This window comes from Vicia villosa, linkage group LG3 (assembly GCF_029867415.1).
Source record: "Vicia villosa cultivar HV-30 ecotype Madison, WI linkage group LG3, Vvil1.0, whole genome shotgun sequence".
NCBI lineage: Eukaryota > Viridiplantae > Streptophyta > Magnoliopsida > Fabales > Fabaceae > Vicia > Vicia villosa.
This window is the reverse complement of record NC_081182.1, coordinates 89,631,067-89,649,514: the sequence shown is the minus strand read 5'-3', so window position 1 is coordinate 89,649,514 and position 18,448 is coordinate 89,631,067. Positions and strand designations below refer to the sequence as shown.

Genomic DNA, 18,448 nt, shown 5'->3' with positions numbered 1-18,448 from the left:
CACACAGTAAAATTTGAGTTTAAAGCTAGCAACAATCAAGCATAGTATGAAGCCATCATTGCCCACATGGTCTTTTCCCTAAAGATGTGATCCTCCTAATTGAAAGCGAATAGAGATGCCTAATTATTCGCCGAACAAGTCTTTTGATAGTACCAGACCAAAGAGTCTCAGCTGATAAAATATCTACACAAGGTACAAAGTATATCCTCACTCTTTACCTATTTTGAAGTAGAACATGTTCCATGTGAGCAAAACTTCAAAGCAAACTTTATGTCCAAGCTCATCAGTTCAAAAATAGTTGGGTTTAACAAAACATTAATCTTGGACACTCTTGTCGTCCTCAACATTGAGTCAGGAAAAGTTTACTCCCTGGAAGTTATCCCTAGGTCTAGTTGGATGTCGCTCGTACTACAATATCTACAGGAGGACATACTTCCACCAAATTGAAGGAGAAGAAGGGAATGTCTAAACACAAGTCTCTAAGTACACCCTCCTTGTAAGTAAAATTTATAAAATGGGAGGTGCATCCCGTATGTTGCAAATTCTAGGAGAGCATGAAACCTCCCTAGTACTCGCCGAGTTCACAAATGAGCCTTCAGCAACCATATTGGTAGAAGGGCTCTTGCCCACAAATTACTTAGGATGGGATACTATTATCCTACTTTAATGAAGGATAGTATCGCTTTTGTTAAAAGGTATGGTCAATGTGAAAGACACGATGACCTTCATCACACCATAGTTGAAATTATTCATTTAATGATGTCGCCTTGGCTTTTCTACTATTGGGATGTGGATATCTTAGGCTCGTTTCCCCTGGTGCCAGGTTAACTAAATTTTTTTTACTGTGGGAGTAAATTACTTTACAAAATGGATAGAAGTAGAAGTTGTCACCAAGATCAACTGAAAGAGTTCGACATTTCTATTGACAGAGAACTATGTGTAGGTTCAGACTTCCTGGGGACATTTTATCTTACAATGGGACTCGATTCACCAGTGCTACAGTCACTGGCTTTTGTCCAGAATTGGGAGTACAAACAAAGTTTGTATTTGTTGTCCACCCTCAACTAAATGGACAAGTTGAATCGACGAACATGGTGATTATGAAAGGGCTCAAGAAGAAGCTAGATGATGCCAAAGGCATATGAGCAAAACTCCTCCATGAAATATAATGGTCATACCACACCACCCCCAATTGACTACCAAGGAAAATTTGTTCAACATTGTATACAGAGAAGACGATATGATACTCGTAGAGACTGACACGTCCTCATGGAGATGCTCCCATCTCAATTAGGAGTTGAATCGTGCAGGATTGGAATGCGTTACATATTTGGTCATTGAATTAAGAGAGGTCACCCACATTTGATAATTTCCAGCCAAGCATAAAGCATCTATAAGGTACAACTCCAAAGATCATGCTTAGGGAAATGCGAGAAGGAGACCTGTTATTAAATCAAGTAGTTATACCCGCACAATAGGGAAAACAACAACTCAATTAGGAAGGACCATATCGCATATTCTAGGAACTTGGAATGTTCTCTATCTTAAATATTATTACAGTTAGGTTGTTGTAATTACTTAAGATACATAATCATATACCTACAAATAATTTCTTGAATGTTTTTGATCGACAAGAACATTCTCTAATATTTTGTATGTTAGACTTCATGGGGAAGATCCTTGTAGCCTCTTAAGACAACAATTTGTAGGTTGAACTTCATGGAAAATATCCTTGCTGCCTCTTAATGCAATATTTTTTATGTTGGACTTCATCGTGAAGATCCTTGCAGCCTCTTAAGGCAATATTTTGTATGTTGGACTTTATGGCAAAGATCCTTGCCACATCTTAAGGCTATATTTTGTATGGTGGACTTTATGGAAAAGATCCTTGCCACCTCTTAAGGCAATATTTTATATTTTGGAATTCATGGTGAAGATTTGTGTTGTCTTTTAAGGCAATGTGTTGTAGGCTATACTTCGTGGTGAAGATCTCTGCCTCCTCTTAAGGCAATATTTTGTATGCTAGACTTCATGACAAAGAACCTTACAACCTCTTAAGACAATATTTTGTAGGTTGGACTTCATGATGAAGATCCTTGCTGCCTCTTAAGACAATATTTTGTATGTTGGACTTCATGGAAAAGATCCTTGCCACCTTAAGGCAATATTTTGTATGTTGGACTTCATGGTAAAGATCATTGCCTCCCTTTAGGGAAATAAAAATAAACTATCTAATCTTCTATCTAGAGAGACTTGGATTTTCCTCGAGCGGAACCCAACATATAAATCTCACCCAAGAGGAACGATTGAAGTTTAGCATAAGAGACTTAGCTTAAGCCTTGTATGAGGGCTTGATAAAAGTCCCGTCTGAGAGGAGCAACACCTCGCTTTAGGGACTTATAGTTATATCACCCAAGATCAACATAACTTTGCCTGAGGGACTAAGATTTCTCATTAACAAGTTATCTAAACTCCCAGCCTGAGAGACTTGAATTTTCCTCGAACGGGGCCCTACATATAAATCTTGTCCAAGAGGCGCAGGTGAAGTCTAGACTAAGAGACTTAGTTCAAGTCTTGTCTAAGGGCTTGATAGATGTGAAGCCTAGAATATATTTTTAATTTTCAATTTCTCAAAAATTGAAAATATTTTTCAAAAAAATCCAAAAGCTTAAACTTTAAAACATGATCCCAAAAATTTCAAGACCCAAAACTTCAAGGATTTTTTAATTTTCAAGAAATTGATTTGAAGGAGAATTGAACCAACTTAATAAAAACCCTAAACTTCAATTACTAGAAGAAACAACCTATTTTCTCTCTCGTTGTCTCTCTCCAATTCGTTGCAATATAAGTGTTGGTTTATTAAAATTAATTAATTTTACTTTCTTAGTTTTATTAATTTGATTTAACTCAACTTATATATTTTTTAAATTAAAAAATTTTAATTTTTTATTTCTGTATTTTTTTTATTATGAAGATGATGAAGGTGTTAATGAAGATGTAGGAGATATGAGGGAAGAAGATGAAGAAATGGAGGGAAAAAATTGGATGTTGATGATTTGTTACTAGATCATATAGTCATGCAAGATTCAATGGTTTACCTTTTGAAACAAAGATCAAATGGTTTAAGTTACTACACAAGTAACCTAACTTTGACTGTGGTTGGATCAGTGTTGTTTGGCGCTATATCACTTCTTTAATTAAGTCATGGATTCTGAGTGTTTTGTATGCCTTTTTGTAAAAGCGAAAGTATCATGCAGGTCGCTTCACTTCCATTTATGTAAAATTAGTTGCTAATATAATTGTTGTACAAATTATACTTATGGATCAATTAGGTGTAAGCCTATTATATAAGGACTTACAAAAGTACACTTAGAAACTCAATTCAGCCAAAACTCAGTTGGAGAAGTTGAAGCTCATATTGGAAATTATGTGCATAATGCTCTCAATTTATTTATTTAAGGCTAAGAGTTTTCTTGATTGTTTCCCTTGCATGAATAAGAATATTCGACTTAACAAGGATTCTTTTTATTGGCACAAGATTATACATTTAATTAGTTTTAAGTTAGGGTGCACATGTTTATAAAATTTGTTTGGGTGTGGTGTGTGAAAGAATATTGGTGGGTCTTGTCTAGTCACATATTAACATTATGTTACTTGAAGGGCATAGTTCTATTAGTATTGTATTGGATACCTAATATAATTGGTTGCTCTATATTGTTGATGGTCTGTCTAGCTTCTGAGCATAGGATCGTGAGAGTATTCTATAACTCTTCATAGAAAGTGGGTAGACATTCTTCTTTGTGATGTTGAGCCATGATTCATATCTCATTGTAATGGGTTAGAGTACCCCTTTTACTCCTTGTAATATATTTTTTACTTATAAAAAATGATTTAATTTAAAGAAAATAATGAAGTTATGGTATATAACCAACAATTAAGTCACATTTTAGTCATTTAAAGTTAAAACTTAATAGAATAGACTAATTTGAATAATAGATTTACATGTAAGGGATCAAATAGGGATGTTTATTATATAAATGACCAACACAAAATAAAGAATTAGGTTAAATGACTCGATATTTAGCTAATTCTAAAATTTATATTTTTTAGAAATTTTTGTATGGTAACTTTTTGTAAATATCCAGAAATATTTCAATAAGGCTAATATATCTCTATATCAATTCATCAATATTTGTTTATTTATTGGAAGGCAAACTCCTGCATACATACACGACTCAATAAAATGTATATTTGATTAATTTATTAAATAAAATGTATATTTGATTAATTTATTAAAAAGTAATTGTTTTTGACGCGTTTCCAAATAAAATTTTCCAAAATAAACAAATAACTAGTTTCCATGATTTATTCCTTCCCATTATTTTTATATATTCAATAACATATAAATTTCTATACAAAAGGGAAGGAATATTTATATGAACAAATAATATATTTTTATTTATGCTTATGCGTTCAATCTTATCTTCTAGTTGTGTTGAGTGTTAATATTATTTTCTAAAATGCTCTTAAAATTATCAATATGATATATATGAATAAATATTTGTGAATTTTTTTAACAATTTTAATGTGTATGTTTTTTTATAAGTAAAATATATATATTTAAAAGAATACAAGAGAAACTTCAATCCAATGTATGCGATATACATGCTCATATGTAGTGTCATTGTAAATAGTAACTACTCACCTTCTATAAAAGGTTGTGAAAACTAATAACGCAATCATGTGCTCAAATATTTGAGAAAACAAAGACAATATATTACTTTCAAGAATTTTTTTTATCAAAATTTAGATCAATTTATAACAACTTATTAAACTGAATTTGAATAAACACTATGTGAATATTACACCACGTTAGGCTAGATCAGACACTTCTAGTATGTACTTATGTATTCCTATCACATATAACTCATTTTAAAAATAAATAAATTAATTAATAATAATAATAATAATAATAATTATTATTATTATTATTATAAGTGCGTAAATCTGATAACACTTATATTTGTTTAAAATTAATATTTTAAAAATTAGATTTTATCCAATCATGTAGCCTTGGATCTATATGTTGTTCGAAGATACCAGATTTTACAATTAACTATATTTTATAATTATTTTGATGATGTCATTATACTAGTCATCTAACGATCGTGATTCGTAGACGAACAGCTTAATATTTTATTTGATAGAAATAAAATAAGCCCCTGAAATTAGGCTATATAAATGACCTGATATTTTAAGATAGATAACAAATCAAAAAAGTTCTCAATAGTTTTTTTCATCGCAGACCATGAGAAGGAGAGTGAAACTTGCATTTATGGTCAACGATTCTGCAAGGAAGATAACTTACACCAAAAGGAAAAAGAGTCTAATAAAAAAGATTGATGAAATTACAACTCTTTGTGGGATTGAAGCTTGTGCTATAGTTTATAGCGATTTTCATTCGGAGCCAGAGATTTGGCCTTCCCCGTGGGAGGTCCAAAGAGTCGTTACAAAGTTTCGAAGTTATTCTGACTTTGAGAAAGGTAAGAAGATGCTGAACCAAGAGAGTTTTTTGATGCAAAGGATTGTGAAGTCCCAAGAACAACTGGCAAAATTGCAGAAAAGCAATTGGGAGGTGGAGAAGTCATTGATCTTGTTTCAATGTCTTGGTAAAGAAAACTTTATCGACACTTTAAACACAAATGCTTTGAATGACCTAGCATATGATATTAATGAGAAGCTGGAGAAAGTTACTTCAAAGATGAATGAACTAGATACAAATATAACCAATTAAAAGAAGATGTTGGTCGTCATAAGGATTGATTTTTGTTGTTGTTGTTGTTGTTGTTGTTGTTTGTGTTCTATGGATTTCTCATTTGTTATTTTGTGTTTGGTTTCAATCATCATCGTCAGATGAAAAAATAAATTGTCATGATTTAATATGAGCTTTATGTATGCTTTTAATAATATTTGTTATTTAAATGTGATAGTTATTTGAATGAATATGGTGTTTGTTTGGATAAATAATTTATTTACAATCTATAACACAAGTGCTTATCAAAATAAGTGTTTATGAATAAGCTTGTATAATTATATTTTGATAAAAGATAAAATAATTTAAATTATTTTATTTATGTTATTTGTTATATTCATAAGCTATCTTGAAGAGTTTATAAAAATAAATTTAATATAATATATCAAAAATATCGTAAGTTGTTTTGATAAATTTTCTCAAACACAGTATCATAAAATTTATATCAATAGATAAACTCAAATAAATCAATCCAAACATATCCATGATAAATTCATTACGAGATTACATCTTCGAGTAATACACCTAAAAGGTTTTGTGAATATGAAATTTTTAATCACTAATAAATATGGTGATTTATCAAAACTTTAACAAACAAAAAACAAATGAATAATTTTAGGTTTTTTCTTATGTTAACAAATAATCAAACACTTGGAAAAATATCGAGATTCAATGAGTTAAAAGCATTGGGGTGTAATTTTCATATGGTTTTATTTTTAGGATCTAGTTTTAATGGCTTTGGATTTTGATGATTTATTTTAAGGATTTGTTTGGCTAGCCAATTTTTAAGCTTGTAGCTTACTTATAGTTTACACGCTCATATGACAATATAAGACTTGTTTGGTAACAGTCTTTTCATCAAGAGCTTATAGCTTATTTTATTAGTTTATAGTTTATTTTTCAGACGTTATTTCAAATAGCATTTTATCTTATAGCATCTCTTTTTTTCTTCAACTTTTACTTTGGAATGTTAAGCTATGACTCGTCTTTTATTTTAATGGATTAGAGGACCCCTTTTACTCCATTTAATATATTTCTTACTTATAAAAAAATGGTTTAAATTAAAGAAAATAATGAAGGTTATGGTATATAATCAACAATTATGTCACATCTTTATCATTTAAAGTTAAAACTTAATATAATAGACTAATTTGTCTAATAGATTTATATGTAAGGGATCAAATAGGGATGTTTATTATATAAATGACCAACACGAAACAAAGAATGAAGTTAGGTGAATCGATGTTTAATTAAGTATAAAATTTATATTTTTAGTAAATTTTTGTAATTATCCAGAAATATTTCAATAAGGCTAATCTATCTCTACATATATTCATCAATATTTGTTAATTTAATGGAAGGCAATTCTGCACACATACACGACTCAATGAAATGTATATTTGATTAGTTTATTAAAAAGTAATTATTTTTGACGCGTTTCTAAATAAAATTTTCCAAAATAAACAAATAACTACTTTCCATGATTTATTCCTTCCCATTATTTTTATCTATTTAATAACATATAGAATTTCTATACAAAAGGAAGGAATATTTATATAAACAAATAATATATTTTTATTTATGCTTATGTGTTCAATCTTATCTTCTAGTGGTGTTGAGTGCTAATATTATTTTCTAAAATGTTCTTAAAATTATCAATATGATATATATGAATAAATATTTGTGAAATTATTTTACAATTTTAATGTGTATGTTTTTTTATAAGTAATATATATATATATATATATATATATATATATATATATATATATATATATATATATATATAAAAGAATACAAGAGAAACTTCAATCCAATGTATGCGATATACATGATGCTCAAATGTAGTGTCATTGTAAATAGTAACTACTAACCTTCTATAAAAGATTGTAAAAACTAATAACTCAATCATATGCTCAAATATTTGAGAAAACAAAGACAATATATTACTTTCAAGACAATTTTATCATCAAAATTAAGATCAATTTATAACAACTAATAAAACTGAATTTAAATAAATACTATGTGAATATTACATCACGTTAGGCTAGATCAAACACTTTTAGTATGTACTTACTTATGTTTTCCTATCACATATAACACATTTTAAAAATAAATAAATAAATAATAAGAATAATAATTGTGTAAATCTAATAACACTTATATTTGTCTTAAAATTGGATTCTATGCAATCATGTAGTCTTGGGTTTATATGTCGTCGTACAAAGATATGAGAATTCGCAATAAATGTATTTAAAGCCAACTTAAAGATGTCATAATTCCTGCCATCTAACCTTTATCTAGCGATCGTGATTCTTTGACGAATTGACTTATGTTTTCTATGGTAGAAATAAAATAAGCCCAGAAAATTAGGCTATATAAATGACCTAATGTTTTGATATAGATAACAAAACAAAAAAGTTTTCAATAGTTTTTTATCGCCGACCATGAGAAGGAGAGTGAAACTTGCATTTATGGTCAACGATTCCGCAAGGAATATAACTTACACCAAAAGAAAAAAGAGTCTAATCAAAAAGATTGATGAACTTGCAACTCTTTGTGAAATTGAAGCTTGTGCTATAGCTTATAGCGACTTTCATCCAAAGACGGAGATTTGGCCTTCCCCGTGGGAGGTCCAAGGAGTCGTTACAAAGTTTAGAAGTTATTCTGATTTTGAGAAAGGTAACAAGATGCTGAACAAAAAGAGTTTTTTGATGCAAAGGATTGTGAAATCTAAAGAACAATTGGTGAAATTGCGGAAAAGCAATTGGGAGGTGGATAAGTCATTGATCTTATTTCAATGTCTTGTCAAAGAAAACTTTATCGACACTTTGAATACAAATACTTTGAATGACCTAACATATGATATTAATGAGAAGCTGAAGAAAGTTACTTCAAAGATAAATGAACTGGATACAAATGTAACCATCTAAAAGAAGATGTTGGTTATCACAGGTATTGGTTTTTGTTGTTGTTTGTGTTCTATGGATCTCTTTATTGTCATTTTGTATTTGGTTTCATTCATCATCATCTGATGTAAAAAATAAATTGTCATGATTTAATATGAACTTGTTGTATGTATTTAATAATATTTGTTTTTTTTAATGTGTTAGTTATTTGAATGAATATGATGTTTGTTTGGATAAACAATTTATTTTCAATTTATAACACAAGTGTTTATCAAAATAAATGTTTATGAATAAGTTTGCATAAATTATATTTATAACAAAAGATAAAATAAATTTTAATTTGTGAGAATTGAATCGAACTCTATTGGGTCGAAGAATAGCTTCTAGTTCGACAAGATTTATGCATGTTGTTGAAATATGTTCATATGCTGGTGTCAAAGGCTTACATATTGTATTCGAAGTGTGTTCTTGTGTGTGGGTGTCAAAATTCTAGGGTTGTTAGTATGTCGAATTGAGCTTGTTTATTATGTCCAATTGTTTAAGTTATCTTGTACCCTAAGTTAGCTTGTAATGGGTAATTGTGGAAAAAGCTCATTAGTTTAGTATGTTCGGTTTATTATAAATAGCGTACTAGTCTCTCATCATTGTATATTGCAAATCCTAATTTAGGGTGAGAGGGTTATTTGTTATTCTTGTAACACGTGTAATCTTGATTGAAAGAAAAAGTAAAGAATAAAAGTTATAACCAATTCTCTGTGTTCTTATTGATCCCCTACTTTTTCTTACCCATGTGAGTTTCTTGCTGAAAGAAACCTATTATACTTTGTGATTCCGGAATCGTTTTCACAACAAATTGGTGCGGTGAGCATGGAAAAGATTCCCACAACAAAGTATGAGATTGAAAAGTTTACCAGAGTAAACGATTTCGGTCTGTGGCGCTTGAAGTTGAAAGCCATTCTGGTCCAGATGGGTTGTTTGGAAGTATTGAAGGAAGCGACAACTATGGACTCTGGTTAACGGAAAAATAAAACATGACCATGATAGAGAAAGCCTACAACGCAATCTTGTTGAGCCTTGGCGATAATGTTCTTTGACAAGTATCAAAGGAGACGATGAGATCATGGTTATGGGTGAAACTTGAACGTTTGTACATGACCAAATCGCTGGTAAATCGACTCTACCTGAAGCAAGCTTTATATTCATTCAAGATGATTGAAGAAAAAGTGTTGGTTGTGCAGTTGGATATGTTCAACAAGCTGATTCATGATCTTGAAAATATTTATATTGAGATCGATGATGATGATCAAGCATTGTTGTTGTTCTGCGCTTTGTCTAGAACACATGCTCACTTCAAAGAAACTCTCTTGTATTCTATGGAAGGGATTCCGTGACCTTTGAAGAAGTTCAATCAGCCTTTTATTCTAAGGACTTGAACAAACGAACGGAGCATAAGTCTTATAGTGGATGATAAGTTTGACAAGAAGAAAGGTAAAAGTCAGCAGAAGTCTTATAGTGGCGAAGCATTTGGTATTCGATGATATCACTATAAGAAGGAGGGTCACACAAGAAAGGTGTGCCTTAAATTCCTGCAAGATCATGGAGGTAAGGATAATGGAAACACAACCATTGTTCAAGGTGATTTCGACTCATCTGATGTTCTTATGGTTTCAAGCAGCGACTCTAGTAAAGAGTGGATTTTGGATTCAAGTTTCACTTGGCACTTGACTCCAAACAAAGCTTGCAAGATTGAAGGTGTTAGATCTGTGAGATTCAAGCTCCATGATGAATCAATAAAGTTGTTGACTGAAGTAAGGTATGTACCTAATTTGAAAAGAAATTTAATTTCTCTTAGTGAATTCGACAAGAAAGGGTATGTTTTCCAAGGAGATAAGAGTATCTTAAAAGTCATGAAGGGGTTGATGGAAGTTTTGAGAGGGTTAAGAAACAAGGTCTGTATATCCTTGAGACTAAAGTTGTAAGTGGTTCGACAAATGTTGAATCCACGAAACCTTTGTCGAAGATAAAGGTTTAGCACATGAGATTGGGCCATGTTAGTGAAAGGGGTCTGGTCGAATTAGGGAAACAAAATCTGCTTGGTGGAGACAAAGTTTAAAAGATGAAGTTTTGTGAACCCTGTGTACTAGGAAAATCTTGTAGAGTGAAGTTCAATAAGAAAAAAAAGAACACATGGATCCCTTGATTACATTCATGATGATCATTGGGGGCCTGCAAGGTGTCCATGACATTCAGGAGCAAGGTATATTCTATCCATAGTTGATGATTATTCCATAAAGTTATGGGTATTCATCTAAAAGACAAAGGATGGAACTTTTAAGAACTTCAAATGATGGAAGACTTTGGTCGAAAATCAGAATGGCAAAAATGTCAAGAGACTGAGAACCGACAATGGCCTTGAATTTTGCAATGAGGCGTTCGACAGTTTTTGCGCAGCCTCTGGTATTGCAAGGCACAAAAGTACTGCAGGTACGCCATAACAAAATGGTTTGGTTGAAAGATTTAATCAAACTATTTTGGAGAGAGTTTTATGCATGTTAACTAGTGCTAGGTTTAAGAAGGTGTTTTGGGCAGAGGTTATTTCGACAACAACATATCTGATAAACATAAGTCCTCTGACTGCATTAGATATGAAGACACTAAATAAGTTAAGTCCGGAAATCCACCAGATCTCGATAAACTTAGAGTATTTGGCTGCATAGCCTTTTCTCACATTAGGCAAGACAAGGTCAAACCTAAAGCTCTGAGATGCATGTTCATGGGATACCCTGTAGGAGTCAAAGCTTATTACCAATCGAGATGTAGTTTTCAATGAAGCTGAAATGACTTTCAATAAAACAAATGATGTTGGTCGAAGTGCAGAAATATCTGATGAAGAGATGAAACAATGAGATATTCCTATTAAGGTGGAGCATGTTTATGTCGAATTGCATATCCCAAATGAAGTCGAAGAAGAAGCACAAGATGCAGAAGATGTTGAGGAAGTTGAGGAAACTGTCGATGACTACCTATTGGAAAGAGATAGAACGAGAAGAGTCATCAAGGCTCCTCAAAGACTTGGGTATGCAGATCTTATAGCTAATGCATTAATCTCTACAAGTGAGGTTCTAGATGAAGAACCTAGAGACTATAAGGAAATTAATAGGAGTCGAAATCAGACTGAATGACTGAAGGCCATGGATGATGAGATGAAATCTCTTCATGATAATAATACTTGGAAACTGATCAAGAAACCTGTTGGAGCAAGGTTAGTCAGCTGCAAATGGACTTTCAAAGTTAAGGAAGGAATCGAAGGAATGGCATCTAAAAGATACAAGGCAAGATCAGTTGCAAGGGGTTTCACTCAGAAATAAGGTGTCGACTTCAATGATGTATTTTATCTTATTGTGAAGCATAGGTCCATTATAATTTTGCTTGCCGTGGTGGCATAGTTCGATCTTGAATTGGAACTGATGGATATGAAGATTGCATTGTATGGTGATCTAGATGAAACAATCCTGATGAGGCAACCTGAAGGGTATGTCAAAAAAGGGAAGGAATAATGTGTACAAGCTGGAGAGATCCTTATATGGACTGAAACAATCTCCTCGACAGTGGAATAGGAGATTCGACAAATTCATGACACGCATAAGTTTCATTAGAAGTCAGTTCGACCATTGTGTTTACCTCAGATTTCGACCTGGTAATTCATTTGTTATTTTGTTGCTTTATGTGGATGATATTCTCATAGCAAGCAACAATGTCGAGGAAGTGATGAAGGTAAAGGCTGAACTCAATGAGGAAATAGCTTAAATGAATAGCATTCCATATGCTAATATAGTAGGTTCTTTGATGTATGTTGTGGTTTGTACTAGACCTGACATAACATATGCAGTAAGTCTTGTAACTAGGTACATATCGAATCCTGGAAAGGCTCACTAGCAAGCATTGAAGTGGATTCTAAGGTACATAAATGGGTCTTTGAATAGAGACCTATTTTATGGTGGAGCCTTAGGTGAAGATAGTAAAACACTAATAGAAGGATATGTCGAATCTGATTATGCAGGTTATATGGATTCTATAAAATCTATTTTTGGATATGTTTTCACTATGTTTGACACAATAATTAGTTGGAAAGTAACACTTCAGAAGGTTGTTGCTTTATCAACCACTAAAGCGGAATATATTGCCCTCATTGAAGCTGTGAAAGAAGCATTGTGGTTTGAAAGTTTTGATAAAGAGTTGAAACTCCAAGTTCAAGGTATCACTGTTAAATGGGATAGTCAAAGTGCAATACACCTGTCGAAGAACTCAACATATCATGAGCGAACCAAGTGCCATGACCCTCTCAAGTGAGAGGGTTTATATAATGTCCCCCAACGCTTGGCCATTGGTCCATATTTTGACTGGATCGGGGATCCAGACCCAAAATATGTGACTGCCAGAAATCTAGGCGTAAAACTAGGAATCCTTGGAGGCTGCCCATAACTAGCCGTTGAGGCGGGCAGAAATGCTCTTCTGGGCAACAATGGTGCCCGACAAGCTAACACGTGTCCCTGACAGAGGGGAAGAAAGGATATCTTGATGTTGCCTTATGTGGAGGTCTGACCGAGGACCATGATGGTCTGCTGGCCCTTTGGTCAAGTGAGGATATGTCCTTGACGAAGGGGCAAGAGGCCTGGGCGAGGACAGCGGTGGTTCGCTAGCCCTCTGACCAGGTGATAATGTGTTCTCGATAGAGGGTCACGTGGCCTGACTGAGGATAGCGGTGGCCTGCTGGTCCTCTGGCCTGGTGAGGGTATGTCCCCGATGGAGGGGCAGGAGGCCTGGCTGAGGACATCGGTGGTCCGCTGGTCCTTTGCCCGAGTGAGGGTTTGTCCCCGATGGAGAGGCAGGAGGCCAGGCCGAAGACATCGATGGTTCGTTGGCCTTATGACTAGGTGAGCATATGTCCTCGACTAAGGGACAGAAGGCCTGGTCGAAGACAACAATGGTTCGTTGGCCCTATGGTCTGGTAAGAATATGTCCCCGGTGGAGGTGCAGGAGGCTTGGTGGAGGACAATGATAGTTCGGCGGTCCTCTGGCCAAGTGAGGATGTGTCTCCGACGGAGGGGCAGGAGGCCTGGCTGAGGATAGCGATGATCTGCTGACCCTCTGGCCAGGTAAGGATATGTCCCCGACGGAGGGGCAGGAGGCCTGGGCGAGGATAACAATGGTTCGCTGGTCCTCTGGAGAGGTGAGGACGTGTCTCCGATCGAGGGGCGCGAGGAAAAGTGCTTAATTTTGCCCTCAATTGGTTGGGTCAAGACTATTAGACCGTTCCAGGTGCAGAAGTCTTATAGTGGCAAAGCATTTGGTATTCGATGATATCACTATAAGAAGGAGGGTCACACAAGAAAGGTGTGCCTTAAATTCCTGCAAGATCATGGAGGTAAGGATAATGGAAACACAACCATTGTTCAAGGTGATTTCGACTCATCTGATGTTCTTATGGTTTCAAGCAGCGACTCTAGTAAAGAGTGGATTTTGGATTCAAGTTTCACTTGGCACTTGACTCCAAACAAAGCTTGCAAGATTGAAGGTGTTAGATCTGTAAGATTCAAGCTCCATGATGAATCAATAAAGTTGTTGACTGAAGTAAGGTATGTACCTAATTTGAAAAGAAATTTAATTTCTCTTAGTGAATTCGACAAGAAAGGGTATGTTTTCCAAGGAGATAAGAGTATCTTAAAAGTCATGAAGGGGTTGATGGAAGTTTTGAGAGGGTTAAGAAACAAGGTCTGTATATCCTTGAGACTAAAGTTGTAAGTGGTTCGACAAATGTTGAATCCACGAAACCTTTGTCGAAGATAAAGGTTTAGCACATGAGATTGGGCCATGTTAGTGAAAGGGGTCTGGTCGAATTAGGGAAACAAAATCTGCTTGGTGGAGACAAAGTTTAAAAGATGAAGTTTTGTGAACCCTGTGTACTAGGAAAATCTTGTAGAGTGAAGTTCAATAAGAAAAAAAAGAACACATGGATCCCTTGATTACATTCATGATGATCATTGGGGGCCTGCAAGGTGTCCATGACATTCAGGAGCAAGGTATATTCTATCCATAGTTGATGATTATTCCATAAAGTTATGGGTATTCATCTAAAAGACAAAGGATGGAACTTTTAAGAACTTCAAATGATGGAAGACTTTGGTCGAAAATCAGAATGGCAAAAATGTCAAGAGACTGAGAACCGACAATGGCCTTGAATTTTGCAATGAGGCGTTCGACAGTTTTTGCGCAGCCTCTGGTATTGCAAGGCACAAAAGTACTGCAGGTACGCCATAACAAAATGGTTTGGTTGAAAGATTTAATCAAACTATTTTGGAGAGAGTTTTATGCATGTTAACTAGTGCTAGGTTTAAGAAGGTGTTTTGGGCAGAGGTTATTTCGACAACAACATATCTGATAAACATAAGTCCTCTGACTGCATTAGATATGAAGACACTAAATAAGTTAAGTCCGGAAATCCACCAGATCTCGATAAACTTAGAGTATTTGGCTGCATAGCCTTTTCTCACATTAGGCAAGACAAGGTCAAACCTAAAGCTCTGAGATGCATGTTCATGGGATACCCTGTAGGAGTCAAAGCTTATTACCAATCGAGATGTAGTTTTCAATGAAGCTGAAATGACTTTCAATAAAACAAATGATGTTGGTCGAAGTGCAGAAATATCTGATGAAGAGATGAAACAATGAGATATTCCTATTAAGGTGGAGCATGTTTATGTCGAATTGCATATCCCAAATGAAGTCGAAGAAGAAGCACAAGATGCAGAAGATGTTGAGGAAGTTGAGGAAACTGTCGATGACTACCTATTGGAAAGAGATAGAACGAGAAGAGTCATCAAGGCTCCTCAAAGACTTGGGTATGCAGATCTTATAGCTAATGCATTAATCTCTACAAGTGAGGTTCTAGATGAAGAACCTAGAGACTATAAGGAAATTAATAGGAGTCGAAATCAGACTGAATGACTGAAGGCCATGGATGATGAGATGAAATCTCTTCATGATAATAATACTTGGAAACTGATCAAGAAACCTGTTGGAGCAAGGTTAGTCAGCTGCAAATGGACTTTCAAAGTTAAGGAAGGAATCGAAGGAATGGCATCTAAAAGATACAAGGCAAGATCAGTTGCAAGGGGTTTCACTCAGAAATAAGGTGTCGACTTCAATGATGTATTTTATCTTATTGTGAAGCATAGGTCCATTATAATTTTGCTTGCCGTGGTGGCATAGTTCGATCTTGAATTGGAACTGATGGATATGAAGATTGCATTGTATGGTGATCTAGATGAAACAATCCTGATGAGGCAACCTGAAGGGTATGTCAAAAAAGGGAAGGAATAATGTGTACAAGCTGGAGAGATCCTTATATGGACTGAAACAATCTCCTCGACAGTGGAATAGGAGATTCGACAAATTCATGACACGCATAAGTTTCATTAGAAGTCAGTTCGACCATTGTGTTTACCTCAGATTTCGACCTGGTAATTCATTTGTTATTTTGTTGCTTTATGTGGATGATATTCTCATAGCAAGCAACAATGTCGAGGAAGTGATGAAGGTAAAGGCTGAACTCAATGAGGAAATAGCTTAAATGAATAGCATTCCATATGCTAATATAGTAGGTTCTTTGATGTATGTTGTGGTTTGTACTAGACCTGACATAACATATGCAGTAAGTCTTGTAACTAGGTACATATCGAATCCTGGAAAGGCTCACTAGCAAGCATTGAAGTGGATTCTAAGGTACATAAATGGGTCTTTGAATAGAGACCTATTTTATGGTGGAGCCTTAGGTGAAGATAGTAAAACACTAATAGAAGGATATGTCGAATCTGATTATGCAGGTTATATGGATTCTATAAAATCTATTTTTGGATATGTTTTCACTATGTTTGACACAATAATTAGTTGGAAAGTAACACTTCAGAAGGTTGTTGCTTTATCAACCACTAAAGCGGAATATATTGCCCTCATTGAAGCTGTGAAAGAAGCATTGTGGTTTGAAAGTTTTGATAAAGAGTTGAAACTCCAAGTTCAAGGTATCACTGTTAAATGGGATAGTCAAAGTGCAATACACCTGTCGAAGAACTCAACATATCATGAGCGAACCAAGTGCCATGACCCTCTCAAGTGAGAGGGTTTATATAATGTCCCCCAACGCTTGGCCATTGGTCCATATTTTGACTGGATCGGGGATCCAGACCCAAAATATGTGACTGCCAGAAATCTAGGCGTAAAACTAGGAATCCTTGGAGGCTGCCCATAACTAGCCGTTGAGGCGGGCAGAAATGCTCTTCTGGGCAACAATGGTGCCCGACAAGCTAACACGTGTCCCTGACAGAGGGGAAGAAAGGATATCTTGATGTTGCCTTATGTGGAGGTCTGACCGAGGACCATGATGGTCTGCTGGCCCTTTGGTCAAGTGAGGATATGTCCTTGACGGAGGGGCAAGAGGCCTGGGCGAGGACAGCGGTGGTTCGCTAGCCCTCTGACCAGGTGATAATGTGTTCTCGATAGAGGGTCACGTGGCCTGACTGAGGATAGCGGTGGCCTGCTGGTCCTCTGGCCTGGTGAGGGTATGTCCCCGATGGAGGGGCAGGAGGCCTGGCTGAGGACATCGGTGGTCCGCTGGTCCTTTGCCCGAGTGAGGGTTTGTCCCCGATGGAGGGGCAGGAGGCCAGGCCGAAGACATCGATGGTTCGTTGGCCTTATGACTAGGTGAGCATATGTCCTCGACTAAGGGACAGAAGGCCTGGTCGAAGACAACAATGGTTCGTTGGCCCTATGGTCTGGTAAGAATATGTCCCCGGTGGAGGTGCAGGAGGCTTGGTGGAGGACAATGATAGTTCGGCGGTCCTCTGGCCAAGTGAGGATGTGTCTCCGACGGAGGGGCAGGAGGCCTGGCTGAGGATAGCGATGATTTGCTGACCCTCTGGCCAGGTAAGGATATGTCCCCGACGGAGGGGCAGGAGGCCTGGGCGAGGATAACAATGGTTCGCTGGTCCTCTGGAGAGGTGAGGACGTGTCTCCGATCGAGGGGCGCGAGGAAAAGTGCTTAATTTTGCCCTCAATTGGTTGGGTCAAGACTATTAGACCGTTCCAGGTGCAGAAGCGGATTGAACAATGCCTAGCCATTGGGTCAGTCCAGAATACTAAACATAACAGAGTTAATCCATAAGTACATCTTCGAAATATTCTCTAAGACAAAATTGTGATTCTAAGGTCCATATTAATCTAAAACTAGTATGATGTAGGTGCCCATCATGTTGTTAGCAAAACCACCATATAATATCTCAATATTCGTATCTCATATTTGTCTACTTCAATGACGAGAGTCTCCCTCTTGAATTTAGGTTCACAGAGATCACTTTGTCGATATGAAATCCACATTAGAGAATCTGCTGTGATACCCAAACAATCAAAGAGTTGTAAAGCTCTATTATCGTTCATTCTCAATTGACAGCAAAGAAAAGATACAGTTAAACTAGTTTGAGCTAAAGACAGATGTAGAATTAATGGTCATGCGGAGTACATTTCACGATTACGAAATAAAATATCTGATAGAGGTGGATGTGACGATTATAAGATCGACCGAAAATATTCTAAAGATGTTGAAACCTCCTCAGTCACATGCTGATGAAATGTAATGTTAGACTTAGATTAAAGACTATCTATATAATATTGCATA

The 18,448-nt window shown here is 35.4% G+C and overlaps 2 protein-coding genes across 2 annotated transcripts; both read left to right on the top strand.

The window, feature by feature from the left end:
* Window positions 1-5,308: 5,308 nt before the first annotated feature.
* On the top strand, window positions 5,309-5,794 carry LOC131658509 (agamous-like MADS-box protein AGL80). The gene has a single exon (XM_058927795.1). The coding sequence runs from the start codon at window positions 5,309-5,311 to the stop codon at window positions 5,792-5,794; it is 486 nt and encodes a 161-aa protein (XP_058783778.1).
* Window positions 5,795-8,259: 2,465 nt separating this feature from the next.
* LOC131658508 (agamous-like MADS-box protein AGL80) lies at window positions 8,260-8,745 on the top strand. The gene has a single exon (XM_058927794.1). It carries the CDS (start codon window positions 8,260-8,262, stop codon window positions 8,743-8,745), a length of 486 nt encoding a protein of 161 aa, XP_058783777.1.
* The last annotated feature ends 9,703 nt before the right edge of the window (window positions 8,746-18,448 follow it).

What these genes read in the sequence shown, in the direction of transcription:
- LOC131658509 (XM_058927795.1), top strand. Translation starts at nt 5,309, where the DNA reads ATGAGAAGGAGAGTGAAACTTGCATTTATGGTCAACGATTCTGCAAGG.
- LOC131658508 (XM_058927794.1), top strand. Translation starts at nt 8,260, where the DNA reads ATGAGAAGGAGAGTGAAACTTGCATTTATGGTCAACGATTCCGCAAGG.